Below are 24,464 nucleotides of genomic sequence, written 5' to 3' on the forward strand. Positions count from 1 at the left end.
GACGCAATACCCCAGTTGAGGCCAAACCAGTGTTTTGTGCATGTTTAACACAGCCTCCTTGCTCCTGTTCTTTACACGTCTCTAATAAAACGTACGATACTGCAAACTGCTCTCTCAACCTCTTCCATCACCTTCAATCACTTGCAATTACAGCCAGACTGCACCCTCTTTAGAATTTTACCCTTACTTCATTTTATACTGGGCAGAATTTTCCTGTCCTGCCTGCTACGGGAATCGTAGTGGGCGGGACAGAAGATTGGTGGACTGTGCAAAGGTCCGTTGACCTCGGGTGAGAATTTCTGTCACTGGGGCGAGCGTGGCTGGAAAATTCCGCCTATTGTCTCTCCATGTTCTTCCTACCAAAACGAATCACCTCATACCTCTGCACGAAACTCCATCCGTCACCCGTCCACCCAGTCTATCAACCTTCTACATTCTCAGAGTTCGACACTAACACCCTCACAATGCCCCCAAGCATCGCTTCAATAACAAACCTTGAAACTATACCCCATTCACCAAGGTCAAACATCATTATACTATATCAGGAAGAGCAGGGATCCCAACACTGACCCCTGGGAAATTCCATTACATACCTTCCTCCAATCTGAAAAACATCCATTAATCATTACTCTCTGCTTTCTGTCACTTAGTTAATGTCATACTCATGATGGGCTCCCCAAGAATGCTCCGAGATTGTATACTGCACTTGAAATATTGTTTAATGACTCCACAGATGACACTGAGCTACCAACTGTGTTTTACCTGGGCGATCTCTCGCATAGCAGCTGAAGGAGGCACTGAACATGCCTTAAAATGGGTGCGGCATGGTGGCACAGTGGTTAGCACTGCTGCTTCACAGTGCCAGAGCCCCGGTTCGATTCCCAGTTTGGGTCACTGTCTGTGTGGAGTTTGTATGTACTCCCCGTGTCTGCGTGGGTTTCCTCCAGGTGCTCCAGTTTCCTCCCACAATCCGAAAGACGTACTGATTTGGTGCATTGGCCAAACTAAATTCTCCCTCAGTATACCCGAGCAGGTGCCAGATTGTGGCGACTGGGGGATTTTCACAGTAACTTCATTGCGGTGTTAATGTAAACCAACTTATGACTAATAAATAAACTTTAAAATCATGGAATCCTTACAGTGCAGAAGGAGGCCATTTGGCCCATCAAGTCTGTACTGACTCGCCAACAGAGCATTTTACCCAGGTTCTATCCCCATAGCCCCACATATTTATGCCGCTCATTCCCCTAACCTACACATCTTTGAACACTAAGGGACAATTTACCATGGTCAATCCATTTAACCTGCACATCTATGGAGTGTGGGAGGAAACCAGAGCACCCAGAGGAAACCCACACAGACACACACACAGACAGTCACCCAAGGCCAGAATTGAACCTGGGTCCCTGGCGCTGTGAGGCAGCAGTGCTAACCACTGTGCCGCCCATCTGAGCAGCAGTGTCTCCTGCAATTCCAATTGATCACCCACACTCATGTTCTGTCTTTCACCAACAGCTGTTTGCTGAAAATCACTGACTTCACCAATGCTATGTCCATGTGGGCGACAAGATGGGTTCAATGGATCAAATTTGGGAAGATGTGGTTAACCAAAGAGTGGAGACAAGGCAAGGGAGAAAGGGGCTGATATGGGAATGATCAACAAAAATGTGAAAGCAAAAGACAGGAAGTGCAATTCTAAGAGTAAATTAACAGATAAGGTTAGATGCTACACAAAAATAATAAAAGGCTTCCAATTAATGCCCGTTGCCTATTGCAGAGAGGCCTCATTCACAATATCACTGCAGGCTCAGGTTTTGATCTTCTCATTCTTTTGCATTATCAGTTTTAACCAGTTATCAGGCCCATTCGTTGTAACATATGGCATCCTTGATGGTTAATGGACCCTATGCAATGCCCTCATTATCCCAACCTTCACAAAGCTAACTGCCCCCAGTTCTGATGCACAATTAGCCCTGCTCTATGTCATGTTTTTGCCTATAACTAGTATCCATCCTTCACTAACAAGGATGCAAGATGGAGAAGAAAGAAGGATGGGTGACTAGGATCAAATCTGGGATGATGTGGTAAGCCAAAAAGTAGCGACAATGCAAGACAGAAAGGGCTTAATGTGGGAAATGATCAACAGACCGTGACAGGAAGGGACAGAGAGTACAAATCTAAGGACAGCAAAAAGAACAAAGGGAAAAAACTAAAGACACTGTATCTGCACGCACATAACATTTGAAACAAAACAAATTTCATTTCTACAGTGTAGAAGGCCATTCGGCCCACTGAGCCTGCACCGACAACAATCCCATGTATTTACCCTGCTAATCCCCCTGATACCAAGGGGCAATTTAGCATGGCCAATCCACCTAATCCGCACACCACTGGACTGTGGGAGGAAACTGGACAACCCGGAGGAAACCCGCGCAGACACGAGCCATTTTGGCAGGAAGAATTAAAAAACCATATTATCTAAATGGTGAGAGATCGCAGAGCTCTGAGATTCAACGGGATCTGGGGGTCATAGTGCACAAATCACAAAAGGTTATTATGCAGTTACAGCAAGTAATTAGAAAAGCTAAAAAGAATGTTCTCATTTATTGCAAGGGGAATTGATTACACACATACGCCAGAATTCTGCTGCCTCGTCCGCCACAGAATCGGAGCGGGCGAGGGGCGGACAACCGAAATGTCCGTTGACCTCGGGCGGGAATTTACAGTCTCGCTCAAGCGAGGCCATAAAATCCCCCCCATAGAGACTTTATGCTTCCATTAAAATAATCACTGGTGAGACCACATCGGTGTACTTTGTACAGTATTGGTGATCTCCTTATTTAAGGAAAGACGTAAATGTATTAGAAGCGGTTCAGAGAAACTTTACAAGACAAATACCAGGGATGGCAAGTTGTCTTATGAGGAAAGGTTGGACAAGTTAGGCTTGTATCCACTGGTGTTTAGGAGAGTAAGAGGTGACTTGATTGAAATCTTTAAGTGGAAAGGATGTTTCTTCTTGTGGAAGAGTCTAAGATTGGGGATCATGGTTTCAAAATAAGGGGTTGCCCATTGAAGGCAAATATGAGAATTGTTTTCTCCCAGAGGTCATGAATCTCTGGAACTCTCTTCCTCAAAAGGCTGTGGAAGCAGAGCTTTTGAACATTATTAAGACAGGCTGGATAGACTGGGACTTTTTTCTCTGGAGCGTAGGAGGATGAGGGGTGACTTTATAGAGGTCTATAAAATAATGAGAGGCATAGATCAACTAGATAGTCAATATCTTTTCCCAAAGGTAGGGGAGTCTAAAACTAGAGGGCATAGGTTTAAGGTGAGAGGGGAGAGATACAAAAGTGTCCAGAGGGGCAATTTTTTCACACAGAGGGTGGTGAGTGTCTGGAACAAGCTGCCAGAGGTAGTAGTAGAGGCGGGTGCAATTTTGTCTTTTAAAAAGCATTTAGACAGTTACTTGGGTAAGATGGGTATAGAGGGATATGGGCCAAATGCGGGCAATTGGGACTAGCTTAGGGGTTTAAAAAAAAAAGGGCGGCATGGACAAGTTGGGCCGAAGGGCCTGTTTCCATGCTGTAAACCTCTGTGACTCCATGACTCTAACTGGATGGATTCTTTATCAAGGGATTGAAAAATTATCAGGGGTAGGCAGGAATGCGAAGTGGAGGTTCAACCTTACAGATCAGCTGTGATTTTATTGAACGGTGGAGCAGGCTTGAGGGGCCAACCAGGCCTACTTCTACTCTTAATTGTTTCTATGCGTGTTGTTATCTGTGAAGTTCCAAAAAGTTTCCCAGCCTTTGGGTATAACCCCCTGTGGTAAACCACTGTTAGCTCATTGCCTGTGTGTGTGTGACATGCCTGGACATGCCCCTGCCAGCCCTGCCTGGGACTCCTCCCCCCCTGGTCCAGGTATAAAGGTGACTGCTCCCCACCCCCTGCCTCAGTCTCTGGACCAGTTCATCGGCATGGGTGTGCTCCAAGTCTTTTGCTAATAAAAGCCTATTTGTTCTTGCATACAAACTAGTCTTTGCTTGATTGATAGTGCATCACCTCCCCTCGCCCTTGCCACCTCCTTCAATTTTACAAGCTTATACAATCTTAGATATTTTACAATGCTCATAGTATGAGATTCCTTACAAAACAGCTACATATACCTAAAGTTCAGTGTGTAGTGCTGAAATGCTGCTGCGTCATCCTGTGTGCAGGGAGTGTATGTGAATGAATGAGGACTTACGGAATGAAAAACATTGGATATAGATGTGAGCTTGGAGGAGGCTTGTAACCTTATCCTCCTTAACTAGTTCCAGGAACTGTATGGCTCTCTGCTCTCAAGAAGTCGTGACATTAGTCTTGTTTTAACCACATGCACCCTTGATTATTTTGAACAACTTTCCTGCAAGTGACCTAGAAAGGTCAATAACTTGGAAAGGAGAGAGAGAGAGGGGGGGGGTGTGTGCCATCCCAGTGTCCAGGCTGCCAGCCAATTTCTGGGAGTTCCTAAACATGCACCTTTCATGTTGGCAACAAAACCGGCATCAGTTGCTCATCATATTTCATGAGCCAGAAAATCAAAACCTTAATATAAAAAGATGACATATTTAAATAGAAATGAAGTGCAATACTACATTTATATAGCACCTTTAACATGGGGAAAAAACATTCCAAGGAGCTTCACAGGAATGCAATTGATGCTGAGTCCAAGAACAAAAACATTAGAAGAAAATGATTAAAGGTTTGGTCATAGGGGTAGATTTTGAGAGCTGTCTCAAATGCAGAGAGGGAGGTGAAGAGACCGTGTGGTTTAGGGAAAGAATTCTAGCACATCAAGCTGAGGTGGTTAAAAGCATATCCACCATTGATGGGATGAGTCACAGGGTGGAATTTTCCCATCCCACTCGCCACAGGAATTATAACGGGCAGGACAGGACCATGCAAAGGTCCGTTGGGCGGGATTTTCCAGCCATGGGGCGAGTGTGGCCGGAAAATCCTGCCCAGAGAGTTTTGTGGGGTGGGTGGGGGGGGAGGGGGGGCGGGGGGGGGGGGGGGGGGGGGGGGGGTTGGTGGCCTGGAGGCAATTTAAACACGATGATTAGAATGTTCAGCTTGTGGTTTTTGGGGTACTGAGAATCAACGTAGGTTATTGAGGGTAATGTTGATGAGTAAATGATGCAAGATAGGATGCAGGCAATGTTATTCTGGATGAGGTGAAGCTTATACAGGAATAAAGCACAGAAGTTAAGGAACACCTTTGAGCAGTTCATTTGGATATATTCCCAATGGTGGGGGAGTCCAAAACCAGGGGTCATAGTTTGAGGATAAAGACTGAGGTGGGGAGAAATTTCTTCACCCAGATGGTGGTGAATGTGTGGAATTCACTACCACAGAAAGTAGTTGAGGCCAAAACATTGCGTGATTTCAAGAAGAAATTAGATATAGCTCTTGGGGCTAAAGGGATCAAGGGATATGGGGGGGAAGGGGGGGGGATGAGGATATTGAATTTGATGATCAGCCAAGATCATAATGAGTTGGAGCAGGCTCAAAGGGCCAAATGGCCTACTCCTGCTTCTATTTTCTGTGTTTCTATCTGCTGGTGTCTAATAATATGTTCTGATCCTGTGACATTTCCAGCACATGAGCATGAAATATTTATTATTTGTTATTTATTCTGAGCTTCACTTGTGCTAGATACAAGGTCAACCTCAAATTCCACAGCATTTCCGGCATTCACTGTCCTGGACTGCATTTTGGACACCACAATAAAAAATGGGCCGTGCAAATTAAAGAACTTTTATGTAATGATTACAACTGTTTGCTGTGAATAATCTGGATGTAGTGTTTTTTCTGCCTATATTGAAGTGAAAGGCTGCCTGCCTTCCTCCAACTTGATGCAAAAATACAGTTGTCTCGGATTCTCCTCCTCCAGTTCTAAGAAAGGCTTAATTTAGACCTCTGCCTAATGACTAGTAACCTTATCTCTGTAAAGACTACTGCTATCTGGCCATTTGTTTGCCATGGTGTTGCAATGGTTGACTCATCTGTTGTTTTTTTACAGTGGCAGCATAGTGTTAATGTCAACAAACTAGCAATCCATAGGCCAGGCTACTGATCTGGGGACATGTGTTCAAATCTCACCACCGCAGCTAGTAGAATTTAAATTCAATTGATTGAATTTGGAATTGAAACTAATCTCAGTAATGGTGACCATGTAACTATCATCGATTGTCATAATGTCCCTTAAGGAAGGAAATCTGCCATCATTATATCGTCTGGCCTACATGTAACTCACATTGTCCTCTGAAATGGTATAGCAAACCACTCAGTTCAAGGGGAATTAGAGATGGTCAACAAATATTGGCCTTATCAGTGATGTCTGCATCTCATGAAAGAATATTAAAAAACAGACCCTTTAGCATACTGATAACAAGCCATGGTGATTTATGTGCTGTGGGTTAGGTTTAGTATATCAGGACATTAGTCATTTTTGCAACAATCAACCGAGATTCCCCTAAACATTTATATATGTATATGCTATGCTTATCTCTTCTTTTTAAAGATATGGATGGTAGATTCACATAAAACTACCACATTTTAACGCAGAACTTACAAGGTGTTCTGTCTCGCTTGTTCTCAAGAAATTGTGGGTTACTCAACGTGGAAACATCCAGGTGCCCCATTCCAACTTCTCAGGTACAACTCCATTGGAGTTTCCAGGTTATTTTCAACATTGTCTCGGGAACAGCAGTTCTGGTCACTCCCTTAAGCAGTCTGAGTAAAGGTTGTGCCCACAATGCCCTGTAGCTAATTGGAAATGGCTGCCTTCCATCTCGTATGAGCATAGCCTGTGCCGTTCTGTGCAACATTGTGTTAAGAATCACTCGGTGCGGCTCAGGAGCCCCACTCTGGCATAGCAGTCTCTGCCATAGAGGAAGACAGTGGTTGAGGAGATGCACAACAGGCCTGTTTTCTTCCCTGGGCCCTCTTCGCAGTCAGCTGTGCTTTTCATTTCTGCTCACCTCTCCCAATAACCTTCCAAACAGTCAGTCTCCAGAAGGCACAGCCATGAGCAACTGATTTCCAATTATCAGTGTCAATGCCCATCACATTCATATCTCACTTGCAGGTGTCCTTGTAGCAGATATGCATGCCTTGGCCAATTTGCCAAGGTCTTTAGGTATTGTAATAAAAGAAATGTATTTATATCATGGTTCCTGTGAAGGAAATTTTTTAAACTTCAGCTCTAATTACGGTGCCGCTTTATCTGCTCCAGGAAGCCCACCTGCTGAGAATGCAGAAGTATAATTGATCCTAGATATTGGGGTATTTGTTTTAATCTGAATTAATGCAGTTTTGTTTATTTTTTGGGTTGTCCCCTGGGATTTCAAAGTAGGGTTTAATTAGGTTGATTGACAACAGCACACCATGTGCGAATGGGAGGGGCTAAGTTTACAGAGGAAAACAGCAGGCAGTTTCTGTTTTGGATTTGCAAGAAGCAGCAGCTCTTCTCTCTTTCTCTCTCTCTCTCTGGAGATTGAAGTCTGGAACCTTCTAGAAAATAGGTATCTCTCTCCAGAGATGTTAAAAGGCTTGAGGACTGGCAACCCATGTAAGCCTGTGTGTTTTGCAAACTGATTCTGAAGAGGAGTTTAAGGCTATGAGGGATATTGCTTAAATTGGAACAAATTGAGATAGACAAGCAGTTAAGAATTGTATCTTGCCATGTTAAGTATTTCAATTGGTAAAAGTTACGCTAATTCTTTTTGTTATAGTTAAACTGTATTGTTAAATAAAGTTTGTTTTAATAAAAGCTTCCTAGTGGATCAATAGAATCACATCTGGAGTGAAACACCTTCTGATCACACTAATGCCAGAATCAAAAATCATTGGGGTCTAGTCTAACTTCATAATATACCTTGGAGTTTCTGATTTTGCCCCGAATAGTATACAACCATCATCAATCACAATATGAATTTGTCCAAACCAGTGCAGACATCATTGGCTTAGCAATGCATATCTGCTGATGGAATTAGCATGCTCCAGGATCTCTGAGTTGGTAATCTTGTCTTGCCAAGAGATACTGAATATACTTCTGAGACCACGAAGTTGGGAACGATTCAGCCTTTTCTCTTGATGAGCATATGTTGTCTGGGTCTCACCACTGTAGGGGAGTGTGCTGAAGACCCAGGCTTGATAGGCTTGCAGTTTGGTGTTCTCAGCCAAAGTGTTGTTCTACATGCTGATACTCAGCTTGGACGTAATAACTCCAGCTTTTTCAATGTGCCTGTGTATTTCAGATCAAGTGACACAATTGCTGGTGATTGTGGAGCCTAGATACATGAAACTATCAACAGCTTCCAGCATCACAGTGTCAGTGCGGATATATGGCGGTATGGCAATATCCTGGACTAAGATGATTGTCTTCCTGATGCCCATGTTTAATCCAAACATGCACAAGATGAGAGACTATTGCCATTGAAGGTGTTCCTCAGTATGGAATCCTAGAGCTGCATCGTCACCATAGAACAAATCTTTGATGAGGACTTGGTGCACCTTTGTCTTGCATCTCAGTGAGCAAGGTTGAGCTGCTTTGTATCAGTTCTGGTATGTAAGTAGGCACTCTGTGTGAATGACCTGAAGGCATATGACAGCAGCAAAACATGTCAAAGAATGTCAGTGCCAGAACACAACCCTACGTGACCCCACTGCTGATCTCAAAGGATTCCAATGTTGCCTCGTCATTTCTGACCTTGACCATCGTGTCGCCATGAAAAGAGGAAATCACACTGACCAGCTTCAACAGGCAGTCCATTTTTTCCCACCGTTAATGGATCTTGTATGTTCACATAGTCAAATGCCTTGGTGAGTTCAATAGAAGCAATGCGCAAAGACTCCCTTGTAAACGGCATTTCTCTTGCAGCTGCTGGACTGAGGAGATCGTGTCAACTGTAGATCTTCCAATTCTGAAACCACACTGAGATTCATGGTAAGTGTGTTCCACCAGGATCTGCAGTCTAACAAGGGCAACAAGGCAAACACTTTTCCCATGAATCTCAGCAGGGGGATGCCTCAATAATTGTTGCAGTCACTCTGGTTCCCCTTGTTCTTGTACAGGGTGACAATCTTTGCAACAGGCATATCCTGGGACACTGCCCCCTTCCTCCAGCAGAGACAGAGAAATTTGTGCAGGTGCTGCAGGAGTGCCAATTTCCTGTGTTTGATGAGCTGAGACAGTATAGTTTCAGTACCTGGAGCTTTGCCCATGGTAACCAAGTCAATAACCTTTGATGAGCTCCTCCACTGTGGATTCAATATCCAATCCAACCATGACAGGCAGGTTTTCTATGGCATCCAGAGCATCCTCGGTGACAGCTTTCTCCTGAGATTACAACTCAAGGTAGTGTTCCACCCATCTCTCCAACTGTTTATTGCAATCGATGATAACCTCCCCTGCCTCTACTTTCAATTGGTGCTGTTTTCATTGCTAATGGACCTGTTGCCTTTTAGATCCCTGCACACATGTCCCTAACATTCTCTGTGTCGAAGGACATTGCGATATTCTGCAAAGTTGAAACCAGTAGTCACTGGCACCACCCAGCAGTCCATTGGACGTCACTTTGAGTAGCTGTTAGTGTGTTCAGAGTCTGCATGCCCAGATCTCTCCTGTAATTAATGAGAACATATGCTTGCCTTCAATGACAGGTGCCATCACAATGACATCCTTGCACCAGTCATAGAAACATAGAAAACAGAAGCAGGAGTAGGCCATTCGGCCCTTCGAGCCTGCCCACCACTCATTTTGATCATGACTGATCATCAAATTTAATATCCTGATCCCGCCTTCCCCCCATATCCCTTGATCCCTTCAGCTCCAAGAGCTACATTTAATTTCTTCTAGAAATCATACAATGTTTTGGCCTTAGCTGCTTTCTGTGGTAGTTAATTCCAGATTCACCACTCTCGGGGTGAAGAAATTTCTCCTCACCTCAGTCCTAAAAGGTTTACCCCTTATCTTCAAACTATGATCCCTAATTCTACACTCCCCCACCATTGGGAACATTCTTTCTGAATTCACCCTTCTAACCCTGTTTGAATTTTATAAGTTTCTATGAGATCCCCTCTCACTCTTCTAAACTCCAATGAATACAATACTGACCAACTTAGTCTCTCCTCAGATGACAGACCTCACCACTCCAGGAATCAGCCTGCTAAACATTCGCTGCACTCCCTCTATAGCAAGGACACCCTTCCTCAGATAAGGATACCAAAACTGCACACACTACTCCAGGTGTGGCCTCACCAACACCCTGTACAATTGCAGTAAAATATCTCTTATCCTATACTCAAATCCTCTTGCTATGAAGGCCATCATACCATTTGCCTTCTTTACTGCCTGCTGTACCTGCTCACTTACTTTCAGCGACTGATGCACGTGGACACCAAGGTCTCGCTGTGTATCCACCTCTCAATTTACACCCATTCAAATAATAATCTGCCTTCCTATTGTTGCTACCAAAGTGGATAACTTCACATTTATCCCCATTGTACTGCATCTGCCATGCATAGGCCCATTCACTCAGCCTGTCCAAATCATGTTGAAGCATCTCTGCAACCTCCTCACAGCTCACCCTCCACCCAGCTTTGTATTCTTTGCAAATTTGGAGATAATACATTTAGTTCCCTCTTCCAAATCATGAACATATGTGAACAGTTGGGGTCCTAGCACAGGTCCCTACAGAACCCCACTAGTCACTGCCTGTTAATTGGAAAAAGACCCATTTATGCCAACTCTTTGCTTCCTATCTGCTAAGCAGCACATTTCCACATTTGTTTCCCATACATCAAGAGTGCGGTATTGTAGATAGTGGCCGGAATTCTCTGGCCGTTCACGCCGGTGGGATTCTCAGGTCCCGCTGAGCATCAAATTCTGTGTCCTCGCTTGCTGCAACAGCAGCAGGGCACGGACAGCTGGAGAATTCTGGCCAATGTCTCGGCTCCATTTTGCTTCTGCACTCTGTGGAAATGCCAGAGAGCACCTGTTCAACTGAATTGAGGAAATGTTGATTGTCATCTGGATATGCAATATGGCTGATGTTGGCACGAGGATGGCAAGGGTGTAACTTTGTGTTCTGAATTTGAACATTGAGGAGGCAGCAGGCTGGGAGGGGGTGGCGGGCGTTGTAGTATTCACGATACGCTGAAATTTGGCTAACACATATATCTTGTCAAATTTACTGACAGAATATTTTTTAAGGACGAGGTCCGATTTTTTAAACAGCTGCACAGCGTGACTGGTGGGCTGCTTGTCAGGTAGGAAGGCCTACATTGGGAGGCCATAATCGGTGATAATAAGCCAACATAATGGGAATAGGTCTCCTCAATTTAACTGATTTCCATTGACTGCAAAACTGGGGATGCCTCAGCACTGCACTCTCTGGAAAAGCACAGCATCATTCACAGCAACGTCTGATTTTCCACATTACTCCACTCATATGCAGACTCAGTTTCAATGGAGTAATGGCAGTGACTGATAAAAGTTTCTCTGTTACTACCACCGCAATGTCTGGGCCAAATGCATCATACTCATCCCTCTGAGCTCATGGCTTAACTTCAGAGACAAATATACACAAGTGACGGAATCTAACAGACAACTGGACAGTCAATTCTGGGCAGCACAGTGGCACAGTGGTTAACATTGCTACCTCACAGCGCCAGGGACCCGGATTCGATTTCCAGCTTGGGTCACTGTGCGGAATCTGCATGTTCTCCCCGTGTGCACGAGGGTTTCCTCCGGGTGCTCCGGTTTCCCCCACAGTCCGAAAGATGTGCTAGTTAGGTGCATTAGTCATGCTAAATTCTCCCTCAGTGTCCCCGAACAGGCGCCGGAGTGTGGTGACTGGAGGATTTTCACAGTACCTTCATTGCAGTGTTAATGTAAGCCTACATGTGACACTAATAAATAAACTAAACTGTACACATTGAAAACCATCAGAAGAAAAGTGAGACTTTTTTTTAAAAGACTCGTTACCGCATGAGATGTATCGACAAAAGCACTGGTGAAAGCAGGATGAGTAACAGCTTTAAAAAGTGGTAAAATGTTGGGTGGCACGGTGGCACAGTGGTTAGCACTGCTGCCTCACAGTGCCAAAGACCCAGGTTCAATTCCAGCCTTGGGTCACTGTCTGTCTGGAGTTTGCACATTCTCCCCGTGTCTGCGTGGGTTTCCTCTGGGTTGCCCCGGTTTCCTCCCACACTCCAAAGATGTGCAGGTTAGGTTGATTGGCCACGTTAAATTGCCCCTTAGTGTCAGGAGGATTTTTAGGGTAGATAAGTAAGGTTACGGGGATAGGGCCTGGGTGGGATTGTGGTCGGTGCAGACTTGATGGGCCGAATGGCCTCCTTCTGCAGTGTAGGGATTCTATGATTTTGGAAAAAGAAAAATGCAAAGGAATGTGGGAAGGCAGCTGATTGGATCACCCTTCCAGTCAAAGGTGCAATGAAAGTCCTTGTTATTTGACAAGCTTGGCCTCCATTTTCTTCTTCCAGGGAATTTTCACAAGTGGTTTACAGCCAGTGCAGTGGATGGTCGTAAAATAATTTTTAAAAGTTCAACATGGTATGGAGAATGATAGGTGCAGTCTGTAGTTTAATTTTCTATAAAGTATTGATTTCCAAGCTGTAATACTACAGGTGACTTCCTGCCATCTGAACTACTCCTTGGGTTAAAGTTAATTCAGTTTAATCTATTGATTTGAATTGATTTATTGTTGTCACATGTATTAATATACAGTGAAAAGCAAGTACTGTACTTCACAATGAGTCCAAGTTATTTTTTTGAGTCCAAGTTATTAAAGTACTACAGGTTGGGGGAGGAGGGGGTATATTATCACGAATCAAGTAGCTAAGGATGCACAGGCTTTTTATAGTTTAGAAACATAACCTACCAGCGCACAGAAGGTGGATTAGAAAAGTCCAAAGTCTTTTGCCATGGCTTGAACCACGAGATATCTTGAGCGCACTGACCCCAGAATTCTTCTGGTTCCTGGATGGATTGGCGAAATGCTCTCTCGTAAGTTGCCCGCAGATCCAGTGCCGGGCAACTGGCAGAGCGGTGTAACCCTCGCTGCCAGGGGAGCTGGCCAGGTGCAAGCGAGCGGAGCCATGCAACCCTGTAGCCGGTCCAAGAGCGCTGGAAGGCGGGCTTGGCTCTGAGCCTTTCCGCGATTCCTCCTCCCGCAGCCAGCTCGCCACTCCCAGAGAGTGCAATCTTCCCCTGCTCTGCATCCCACCACGGTCTCGCCAAATACAACCTGCTCGCCTTCAGGGATTTTAATCGCATCTTTTACCCAAACTTTCGCCCGCACTTCGGAAACTTCACCCAAAATTCAGGCTGGGAAAGTGCTCGTGTTAGGTTACTTATTTGCGTGGAGAGACACTCCCAGCGGCGACGGAAGGAAGCGGACACCAGTTATCCCCTCCCAGTTACATTTTATCCATAGAAAGTTGGGACTTGCGGCAAAGAGACCCTTCAGCCCATCGTGTCTGTACCAGCCATCGAGCAGCTAAGGCAAAATACTGGATGCTGGAATCTGAAAATAAAAACAGAATTTGCTGGAAAATTTCAGCAGGTTCGACAGCATCTATGGAGAGAGGATAGCCAATGGGTGGGATTTTCCAGCTGCGCTCACCCCATGGTCGGATAATCCCACCCAAGATCAATGGACCTTTGTATGGTCCGTGTCTCACCCGCTACCAGTCCTGTGGTGGACAGAGCTGGAAAATTCCCCCCCCCCCCCCCCCCCAATGTATTTCTGTGGCTGGTCCAGTTCAGTTTCTGGCTAATGATGATGGTGACCCCTGCCCACCCCATACAGAGGTGATTAGACACTCTCCTGTTTGATATGGTTATTGTCTTTTGCACTTGTACTTGCCACTTATCAGCCCTAGCCTCCATGTTGTCCATATCTTGCTGCATGCATGATGTGGAGATGTTGGCATTGAACTGGGGTGGGCACAGTAATTTGTCTCACAACACCAGGTTAAAGTCCAACAGGTTTATTTGGAATCACGAGCTTTCGGAGCGCTCACCTGATGAAGGAGCAGCACTCCGAAAGCTCGTGATTCCAAATAAACCTGTTGGGCTTTAACCTGGTGTTGTGAGACTTCTAGCTACATGCAGGCATAGACTACTTCATTATCTGAGAAGTTGTGAACTGAACACTCTACAACTTCTGACCTGATGTTGGAGGGAAGCTCATTGATGAAGAATTTAAGATGGCTGAGCCTAGGACACTATCCTGAGGAACTCCTGCAGTGATGTCCTTGGGCTGAGATGATTGGCATCCATCCATCACAACCATCTTCCTTTTTGTTAGGCATGAGTCAAACCAAGGGAGAGTTTTCCTCCTAATTCACATTGAACTCAATTTTGCTGGGCTCCCTTGGTTTCACATGAGGTCAATGCTATCTTGATGTGAGGGGCAGTCGCTCTCACCTCACCTCTGGAATTTGGGTCTTTTGTTCAGTTCCAAGATTGTAATGAGGTCTGGAGCTGAATGATCCTGGCAGCATGTAACAGATGGAGCTCAGCAATTCCACAGCCCACAGATTGGATCAAAGTTCTACAATCCTGCTGTGGATATCTGCCATAGTTCTTACATATTTTAGGACGATGATGTTTTAGGAACGTGATGTAATTACATGACATTTAATTGTTGGCAATAATCATCATTTGAAAAGTTGTTTGAATGGACTTAAACCCTAATGGGTTTCTTTCCAAATCTGTCAAAAGGTTACAAAGAAATACAGAGCACAATTAAACCTGTCATTTTTATTTAAACTTTTTCCAAATTAATATATTTTTAAGTTTATTTATTCGTGTCACAACATTACATTAACACTGCAATGAAGATACTGTGAAAATCCCCTAGTCGCCACACTCCGGTGCCTATTCGGGTACACTGAGAAGGAATTTAGCATGGCCAATGAACCTAACCAGCAGGTCTTTTGGACTGTGGGAGGAAACTGGAGCACCCGCAGGAAACCCACGCAGACACAGGGAGAACATGCAGACTCCGCACAGATGCTGACCCAAGTCAGAGATCGAAGCCGGGTCTCTGGCGCTGTGAGGCAGCAGTGCTAACCACTGTGCCACCGTGCCACCCACTTTTCTCATTCTTTTAACAGTTTGGCCACAAATGGAATACATTAAAATTGTGAGGTGTCATTTGTTCTGTCAGTTACCTCCCCAGTTATACTTCAAACCCATCCAAAAATTCCAGTGTCACTATAATACATTACAGCCCCGAATTGATTAGGGCATATTGAAATTCATAAGGAAGATGTGTTTTTCAAATACAAGCAGAAATACTTGAAAGGGCAGATAGGAAAATGCAAAAGGCTGAACTTTAATCAGCCATGGTTGTGGAAACAATGAAGGCTGATTGTCAACTCTTTCAGATATCCGAAACCTGCTGATCTATGTTTCAGAATGTGGAAATGGTCTGAGTTCAAAGAAAACTCGGAGGCAAAATGCATGTTGTTTGTTCCCTTTCAGGAACGCATAGTAACAGGGAAAGAAAGCAAGCTGCAGGCCTGATTGGTGTGTACTAGTGCTGGTGGTCAGAGTGTCTGTGTGACACTGGAGTGAGAATGAGCAGTCAGTCAACCTTGCAAAAAGCTTGCAGACAAAAGATCCCTCCCTCCCTCTTTCTTTCTCTGGATGGAAGAGAGCTCAGCAGCAACCACCATTGATAGGAAATAGAACACTCTTCAGCCACTCTGCAGAATCTACTGCAGAATTTTACGGCCTCACTCGAGCGAGACCGGAAATTCCCGCCTGAGGTCAATGGACACTTCCGTTGTCCTCCCCTCGCCCGCTCCTATTCTGTGGTGGGCGAGGTGGTAGAATTCCAGTGACTGTCTCCAAACCAACTGCTAACCTGCCAAAGTCTACTGGAATCACCCAACTTAATGACTGCAATGTATCACCATCTACACTCACAGACAAGCCAAAGACTGCTGCGTGTATTTTTCTTACTTTTATCTGGACTTTTAACTTCTTATCTGATCAATGTGTGAATGTGCGTGTTACGTTCTTTATTATTTTCTCAGGGGTTTTTAGTAACTAATACACTTACTCTTTCTTTGACTCAAGAAATCCCTGTTAAATTGGCTTCTTCTAAAAAGTAAATGCATTTGGATTAGGAAAAGGTATCCATAGGGGAAGGAATTTCTTTTAAATCAACAATGTTACGATCAACTGAGGGGGAAGGGGGCATTGAATAGCAAAGGGAAGTCAGCTAATACCTCCTCACCAATGGACATAACTAAATTGGGGTACCGTTCAGGAAGTTAACAAATTAGGGGACCCCACCTGGGGATATGTCGTAACACCCACATTATACCACCAGTACAACTGTCCATTCCATTTTAATTACACTGAACTCATAATGACCCCAAATTCAGACCCACTTGCACATTGTTTCTGAAGCAGTTAGTTTGTGTGCAACTAAGTCTAGGACAAGACCTTCTCAGTAGGATTCAGCTTCACAATCTCTGCGTGATAGGGATTAATTATTTTGCCATCTGTTGCCTCTTGTCCCAGAAACCCAAGCACACTGCCTATAAATTTCAAGCTACCAAATACATTCTCTCTCTCTCAATCGCTCCCCCAAACTTTAATAAACACATTTTCTTTTTCTCAAGCCCTCAACCCCCCTGGCTTGGCTATCTTCCAAACTCTACCTGAACGGGCTGTACAGCTGAGGAATTCCAGACTCTACAACAGCCCTAGTCAAATATTTTTTCCATAGCAATTATTTCTTGTGGCTTTCTATAACTGATCACTTCACTTGCCTTTAAGTCAGACAACATTCATAATAATTTTCAGCCTTTGATTAAAATGTGGATCTACTTTTATTCCTGCCTTTTCTTTTCAGATTCTGCAGCAATTGCCTCACCTTCCTTGAAAATACAATAGGTTGTCTCTAACATTCAGAGGCCCAAATAATCCCCCCCCCGCAAAACATCTTGCTTTTTCTCACAAAACTCTTTGCGGGGGGGAAAAGACTCTCTTTTCTATATTCTCCTAACACGCTAACTTTGTCTCCAAGGATTATTAATCTCCTTTCCAGAAGAACCTAACACACTGATTTTGCTTTCTTGGCCCGATAAAACGTCAAATTTCCATCACACTTCTTCAAACCCATTAGTTTGTCTCCAGGATCCTGTGATAAGCTAAACTCTTTCACAGGCTCAACTAACTTGATTGATCTCCTTCCTAAGCCCTGTTCTCTTCCCCTTGGATGCTTGCACACACTGATTGCCTCCCCCTGAGCCCAAAGCATACGCAACATCTATATTAACTCCTTCAAGTTTCTTCCCACGTTGCTCTTTTCTCTTTGAAACAGAGAAGGCTAAGGGGGGAACATGATTGAGGTGTCTAAGATTATGAGGGGTATGGACAGGGTGAGTAGGCAACAGCTGTTCTCAATCACAAGGGGCCATAGTTTTAGGGAAAGGGGCAGGAGATTCAGAGGGGATTTGAGAAAAAGCTGTTCCACTCAGAGGGTGGTGAGAATCTGGAATGCACTGCCTGGGAAGGTAGTGAAAGCCAGAAACCTTGCAACTTTTCAAAAATATTTGGATGAGTACTTGAAATATCATAACATTCAAGGACATGGGACAAGTGCTGGAAAATGGGATTAGCATGACTTTAGTGGTAGTTATTGTTGGTGCAGACTCGATGGGCAAAAGGCCTTTTCTGCGCTGCATGATTCTATGACTCTATACCTATGCTGATCTTATTCCAGTACCGATATACCTGCTCTCCCTCTCTCTGGCAAATCTCCCATCTTCGACACTTCTGACATCCTGGCACTTAAGGAGATGAATCATTCTTCCTAAACTCCCACCAATACATTAGCAGTCACTATTGGAACTTCACTGTACACTCCAGAAATCCTACAAGAGAAATGTCAGCAATTGTTGCTTGAATAAAACTGAAAATATTTATTTTTGATATAAAAACTTCAATTATGAAATAAAAGCCATTGCAAATTAACTTTTAAATACATTTGAAACAAAGTAGAGTTTTAACATTAGAGATAATTTTGTTAGTTTACTGATTATTCCTCTCTAATATATATTGCTATTGATTTTACCATTAAACCATTAAAACGTAATTTTATTGATGATGCGAAAACCATCACATATATATATATATATGTACAGGTACATTGTCCCTTCCTTAACTCTTTCTTGTTAATATCTGTTCAACTAGTTTCAAGTTTATAATATTTGTTTGGTAGACTGACATTTCAAAGCATTCAAAATGATAACTCTCACTTACCTGCATACTCCTCCGTGCTCCCAGCATCAGATACCCAGATTAGATAAAACACCTCGGAATGTCTAAACCTTTCCCTACTCTGTGCAACAGTTATGTTATATCCCTTATCAGAATACATTGGGAATAATGGTTAGGAGGGAGTGAATACAAAGCAGTGAGGGGTTTACAAAGGAATGACGTTGTTGGCTTTATGAACATACAAATGATGATGGACTGGAACCTGTCCCATATAATGGCAATGCCTTAGGCCTCACAATCTATCCACTCTGCACCTTATCTGACAACATAAGAGCATAAGAACATAAGAAATAGGAGCAGGAGTAGGCATCTAGCCCCTCGAGCCTGCCCCGCCATTCAATAAGATCATGGCTGATCTGAAGTGGATCAGTTCCACTTACCCGCCTGATCCCCATAACCCCTAATTCCCTTACCGATCAGGAATCCATCTATCCGTGATTTAAACATATTCAACGAGGTAGCCTCCACCGCTTCAGTGGGCAGAGAATTCCAGAGATTCACCACCCTCTGAGAGAAGAAGTTCCTCCTCAACTCTGTCCTAAACTGACCCCCCTTTATTTTGAGGCTGTGCCCCCTAGTTCTAGCTTCCTTTCTAAGTGGAAAGAATCTCTCCACCTCTACCCTATCCAGCCCCTTCATTATCTTATAGGTCTCTATAAGATCCCCCCTCAGCCTTCTAAATTCCAACGAGTACAAACCCAATCTGCTCAGTCTCTCGTCATAATCAACACCCTTCATCTCCGGTATCAACCTGGTGAACCTTCTCTGCACTCCCTCCAAGGCCAATATATCCTTCCGCAAATAAGGGGACCAATACTGCACACAGTATTCCAGCTGCGGCCTCACCAATGCCCTGTACAGATGCAGCAAGACATCTCTGCTTTTATATTCTATCCCCCTTGCGATATAGGCCAACATCCCATTTGCCTTCTTGATCACCTGTTGCACCTGCAGACTGGGTTTTTGCGTCTCATGCACAAGGACCCCCAGATCCCTTTGCACAGTAGCATGTTGCAATTTTTTTCCATTTAGATAATAATCCAATTTGCTTTTATTTCCTCCAAAGTGAATAACCTCGCATTTGTCAACGTTATACTCCATCTGCCAGATCCTCGCCCACTCACTCAGCCTGTCCAAATCTCTCTGCAGACCTTCTACGCCCTCCACACGATTCACTTTTCCACTTATCTTTGTGTCGTCTGCAAACTTTGTTACCCTACACTCACTCCCCTCCTCCAGATCGTCTATATAAATGGTAAATAGTTGAGGCCCCAGTACCGATCCCTGCGGCACGCCACTAGTTACCATCTGCCAACCAGAAAAGCACCCATTTATTCCGACTCTCTGCTTCCTATCAGATAGCCAATCCCCAATCCATGCTAACACCCTACCCCCAACTCCGTGTGACCCAATCTTCTTCAGCAACCTTTTGTGAGACAACCATTTAGAATTGGAATCTGTTCTGAGCTATTATAGTCTTCAAAGCATCCATTTCTGGTCTTTTTAAAATTAAATCATGTATAAGCATTGAGCTTGCATTAGAGATCAAATGATCGCAAAATCTTTACTGCTGGTTTATTGAGGCCACAAGTATAAGTATAGGCCATTCATCTGCTCAGACCCATCTTGCTATTCAATTAGATTATGGATTATATGAGAATCCTAGGAAAGTTATGTATGGGAGACGATGTAGAAATTTAATTTGTACTATCCTTTTTTTAATATCTATAAATATTTTTGTTTGGCTATGGCAGCTGCACAGCACTCGAAGTGTTGTGTGGCACATAGAGCAGTATGTCATGCATGTATTAATGCAAATCAGTGGGGATCTGTTTTATCAAGACTGCATCATATGGCACAGTACTGTGGGAATCATTAATGCTCCCTGGGAGGTTACTCAGAACAGTAAACAGGAACTGCTTGGCAGCTTACTCTGCTTCTTATTGTATAATAAATGTGAGGCCTTATCATTGCTAAGTCTTCTGATTTTTGGGGGATTTCTTTGGCCTTAATTCGGATCAAAAATCAGATAAAACTAATTTACCTTAAAACAAAATAATCATTCATTATCAAAAACTTCAATTTTAGTTGCATTTAATCAGAAAAATAAATCTGAGAAATGCAAACATTTTCCAATATCTTCTTCTTCTCAGAGAATCAATTATGAGGTGGAGATGCCAGCGTTGGACTGGGGTGGACACAGTAAGAAGCGTCACAACACCAGGTTAAAGTCCAACAGGTTTATTTGGAATCAGGAGCTTTCGGAGCACTGCTCCTTCATCAGGTGAATGGTATTGATGTTGACCTGGTGTTGTGAGACTTCTTACTGTGCCTATCTGTAATTACTTTAATCAGGCAATTGAGGTTGGCCTGCTTGAATATGAACTCCCTGATTAAGGGCCAAATTGATGGTCCAATCAGGAAGCCCCATGCTCTGTACTTAGACAGGTGTGTCAGTTCCTCTGGCACTCTGGATGTAGACTGCATACTGAGAGCACTCTGTAGAGTGTTGTTGGATCTTGTAAATAAACGAACGTTAGTGAAGGGACCTCCACCTCCGGGGACTTGTGTCTTTGCCTGTATATGCCATGGGGTTTGTGAACTAACCTCCACTCACCTGATGAAGGAGCAGTGCTCCGAAAGCTCCTGATTCCAAATAAATCTGTTGGACTTTAACCTGGTGTTGTGACACTTCTTACTGTGCCCAAATCAATTATGGAGAGGCAACTAAAAGATGTTGAACAATAATGCTTCCAATTGTTTCTATGTGAAATATAATGCTTAGTGCACTCTCCCAAAGGAACATTATTTGGCCATGTGATGTGTCACTAATCGGTAAGTGTGTGTTCTACATTAGTACTGCTAGTTTTATTCATTCCTTTGCTGGATTTAGGAGTTGCTGGCAAGGCCAACATTTATTGCCCATCACTATGCCTTCCAGAAGGTGGTGATGAGGAACCTTCTTGAACCGCTGCAGTCTACGTGGTTAGTTACAACCATCGAGCTGCCTTGAAGGGAATTCCAGGATTTTGACCCAGAAGTAGTGAGGGAATGGCGAAATAGTTCCAAGTCAATATGTGCATGGTTTTGAGGAGCACTAGTAGGTGGTAGTGTTCCTATGCACCTGCTGCCCTAATTATTTGAGATGAAGGAGGATGCTGGTATGGAAGGTGTTGTTCAAGGAGTCTTGTGGAGTTGTTCTGGTGTACCTTGCAGATGTTGGAGGGACTGTAAGTTTGAGGTGGTGGGTGGGGTGCCAATCAAACAGGCTGCTTTTTCATGGATGGTATCAAGCTTCATGAGTGTTGTTGGAGCTGCGCTTATCCAGGCAAGTGGAGATTATTCTGTCACACTCCAGATTTGTGTCTTGTAGATAGTGGACTGGCTTTGGGCAGTCAGGGGGTAAATTATTCACTGCAGAATTCCCAGTATCTGACCTGCTCTTGTAGCCACAGTATTTATATGGCTGGTCTCTTTCAGTTTCTGGTCAATGTTAATCCTCGGGATATTGATAGTAGGTTTTTCAATGTTGGTGATGCCATTGAATGTCATGGGAAAATGATTGGATTCTCTCTTGTTGGAGATGGTCATTGCCTGGCACTTTTGCAGCATTACTGTTACTTCCCACTTATTAGCTCAAGCCTGAATGTCATAAAGGTCTCGCTGCATGTGCACACAGACTGCTTCAGTATCTGAGGAGATGCAAATAATGCTGAACATTGTTTAATCAGCCGTGAACATCCCCACTTCTGACATTAAGGTGGAAAGAAGGTCATTGATGAAGTAGCTGAAGATGGTTGGTTCTAGGACACTCACAGCTGTGGAGAGCAGATGAAGTGTTCTCTCAGCAAAAATAAACTTGTGGCTGAACAGTCCAATATGCTGATGCTGATGTTTCCTGGCTACTTACTGAGATATTCATTACAAGCTTTACCTCATTAGCAGTGCAATTAAGTATGTTCAAGGTGGCATAGAGGGGATTTATTCGAGTCAAGTGAACCACAATTACTGAAGCAACCATGTATCAAAAGATAAAAGACTCACATTTGTATACAGTAATATCTCATCAAAATGTGTCAAAGATGCAATGGATTTCTTTTCAATGGCTGTTTTCACAAAACACAATTCCATGAAACAAAAACCTAGTTAATATGCTTTGGGTAATTTTGACTGAGGGAGGAATGGTGACCATGTCTGCCTGCCTATTTCTCAAATAGTACATTTGAATCTTGAATATTAATAGGAATAGACATAAAGGGACATGTTTGGCCATCCAAATGGTGTCATAACTGATACCGTAGCAATCTTTGAATCTAGCACTGATGTTTTAACTTCCAACTTATGTTCAAATTGCAGGGTCCTAGAATGCAGATTGAACTCATGGCACCAGTCAATTGAACTAAGCTAACATGTAACCCGTCTGTTTTCATGATCTCTTGTAGTGAGTTACAGAGTGTGCTCTGTCAAATGCCTACAGCAACTGACATAAGCCGGTAAATCGCCATTTAACAATGCTCCATTCAGCATTGTTTCGCCTTAGTGTCAGTAAATTAATCTCGTTGAGTGTCGTGAGATTCATTGCAACATCATTTCCTGTGTGATCTGATTGGCATCATTTTGGAACAGCCACTTCTGCTCTCTAACTCTCTGACCTCTCCCTGTGCCTAACCTCTGACTTGTAGACTCTCCCCCTCTCTGACCTCTCCCTGTGCCCAGGTTCAGGAGAGGGAGCCAGTGAGAGGGTGAGTCAGGGAGCAAGAAGTCATAGAATCCCTACGGTGCTGACGGAGGCTATTAGGCTCATCGAGCCTGCATTGACAACAATCCCACCCAGGCCCTATCCCCATAACCCCATGTATTTACCCTGCTAATCCCATTGACACTCAGGGGCAATTTACCATGGCCAATCAACCTAACCTGCACATTTTAGGGCTGTGGGAGGAAACCGGAGCACCTGGAGGAAACCCACGCAGACACAGGGAGAACGTGCAAACTTGACACAGACAGGCTGGAATTGAACCCTGGAGTTGTGAGGCAGCAGTGCAAACCACTGTGCTACCGTGTTGCCTATGAGAGGGTGGATCAGGCAAAGAAAGAGGCCACAATTTGAGGGGTTTTGGAAGGGAAGGATCTGCACTGACCAGGAGGATTTCCACTGGTTCGGGAAGCAATACCAGCAGCGAGCAGGAAGTTACTGAAAAGTTACACTTCGATATTTTAAAAGTTATTTCATTTTAAAAGTTATTTGATTTACCAACATAGGAATTTAGCAATGTTAAGTATTTCAATTTACGCAATACAGTATAATGTTTAAAGTTTCTTTCTGATTGAGAAAGTCAAAAGAAGTTAACTCATTTTAATATTTATTCCTGTGGGAACCTATTTTTCATTTAAAGTAATTTTACTTAAAGTCGTGATTTTCAGGACGCAAGGACTTACTATACAAGGAAAGGCACAAAAAAATAGCATCAAGACTGCAAGATCAAAGATGAACATGAAAGTTAAAAACTTACACAAGCAAATGACTAGTCTGTAAGTTAATGTTTTTCATATTTGTGACATTATTTAAAATCGGAAAATATATTTGGGGTATTTCTTAGCAATTGTGAGCACTTTCAAATATGAGTGGCACAGTGGCACAGTGGTTAGCACTGCTGTCTGACAGTGCCAGGGACCTGGGTTCAATTCTGGCCTCAGGTCACTGTCTGTGTGGAGTCTGCACGTTCTCCCTGTGTCTGCGCGGGTTTCCTCCGGGTGCTCCAGTTTCCTCCCACAGTCCTAAGATATGCAGGTTAAGGTGATTGGCCATGCTAAATTGCCCCTTAGCGTCAGGAGGATTAACAGGCTAAATATGTGGGATTACGGAGATAGGACCTGGGTGGTATTGTGGTTGGTGCAGACTTGATGAGCCAAATGGCCTCCTTCTGTACTGTAGGGATTCTATGATGTTTTAACAATGGCAAGGGTATTCACAATTTCTGCAGTATTACACCTACTCATTTGGAGGAGCATTTCAATGTAGACTACAAATATTGGTCAAACCTTCATTTTTGTGCAGCTGACCATCCAAGTGCTTCATTCATCCACT

The 24,464-nt window shown here is 43.7% G+C and overlaps 1 protein-coding gene across 2 annotated transcripts in view; it reads right to left on the reverse strand.

The window, feature by feature from the left end:
* Positions 1–13,449, reverse strand: part of acss3 (acyl-CoA synthetase short chain family member 3) — a 68,068-nt gene extending 54,619 nt beyond the window's left edge. The window contains exon 1 of one of the 2 annotated variants that reach the window (XM_078219788.1): positions 12,951–13,449. In XM_078219788.1, the coding sequence (XP_078075914.1) occupies positions 12,951–13,345 (395 nt within the window). In that variant the 5' untranslated portion in view covers positions 13,346–13,449. The remainder of the gene's footprint in view (positions 1–12,950) is intronic. The other variant, XM_078219789.1, reaches the window with a different exon arrangement.
* Between the last annotated feature and the right edge of the window lie 11,015 nt (positions 13,450–24,464).

Source organism: Mustelus asterias, chromosome 9 (assembly GCF_964213995.1).
Source record: "Mustelus asterias chromosome 9, sMusAst1.hap1.1, whole genome shotgun sequence".
NCBI lineage: Eukaryota > Metazoa > Chordata > Chondrichthyes > Carcharhiniformes > Triakidae > Mustelus > Mustelus asterias.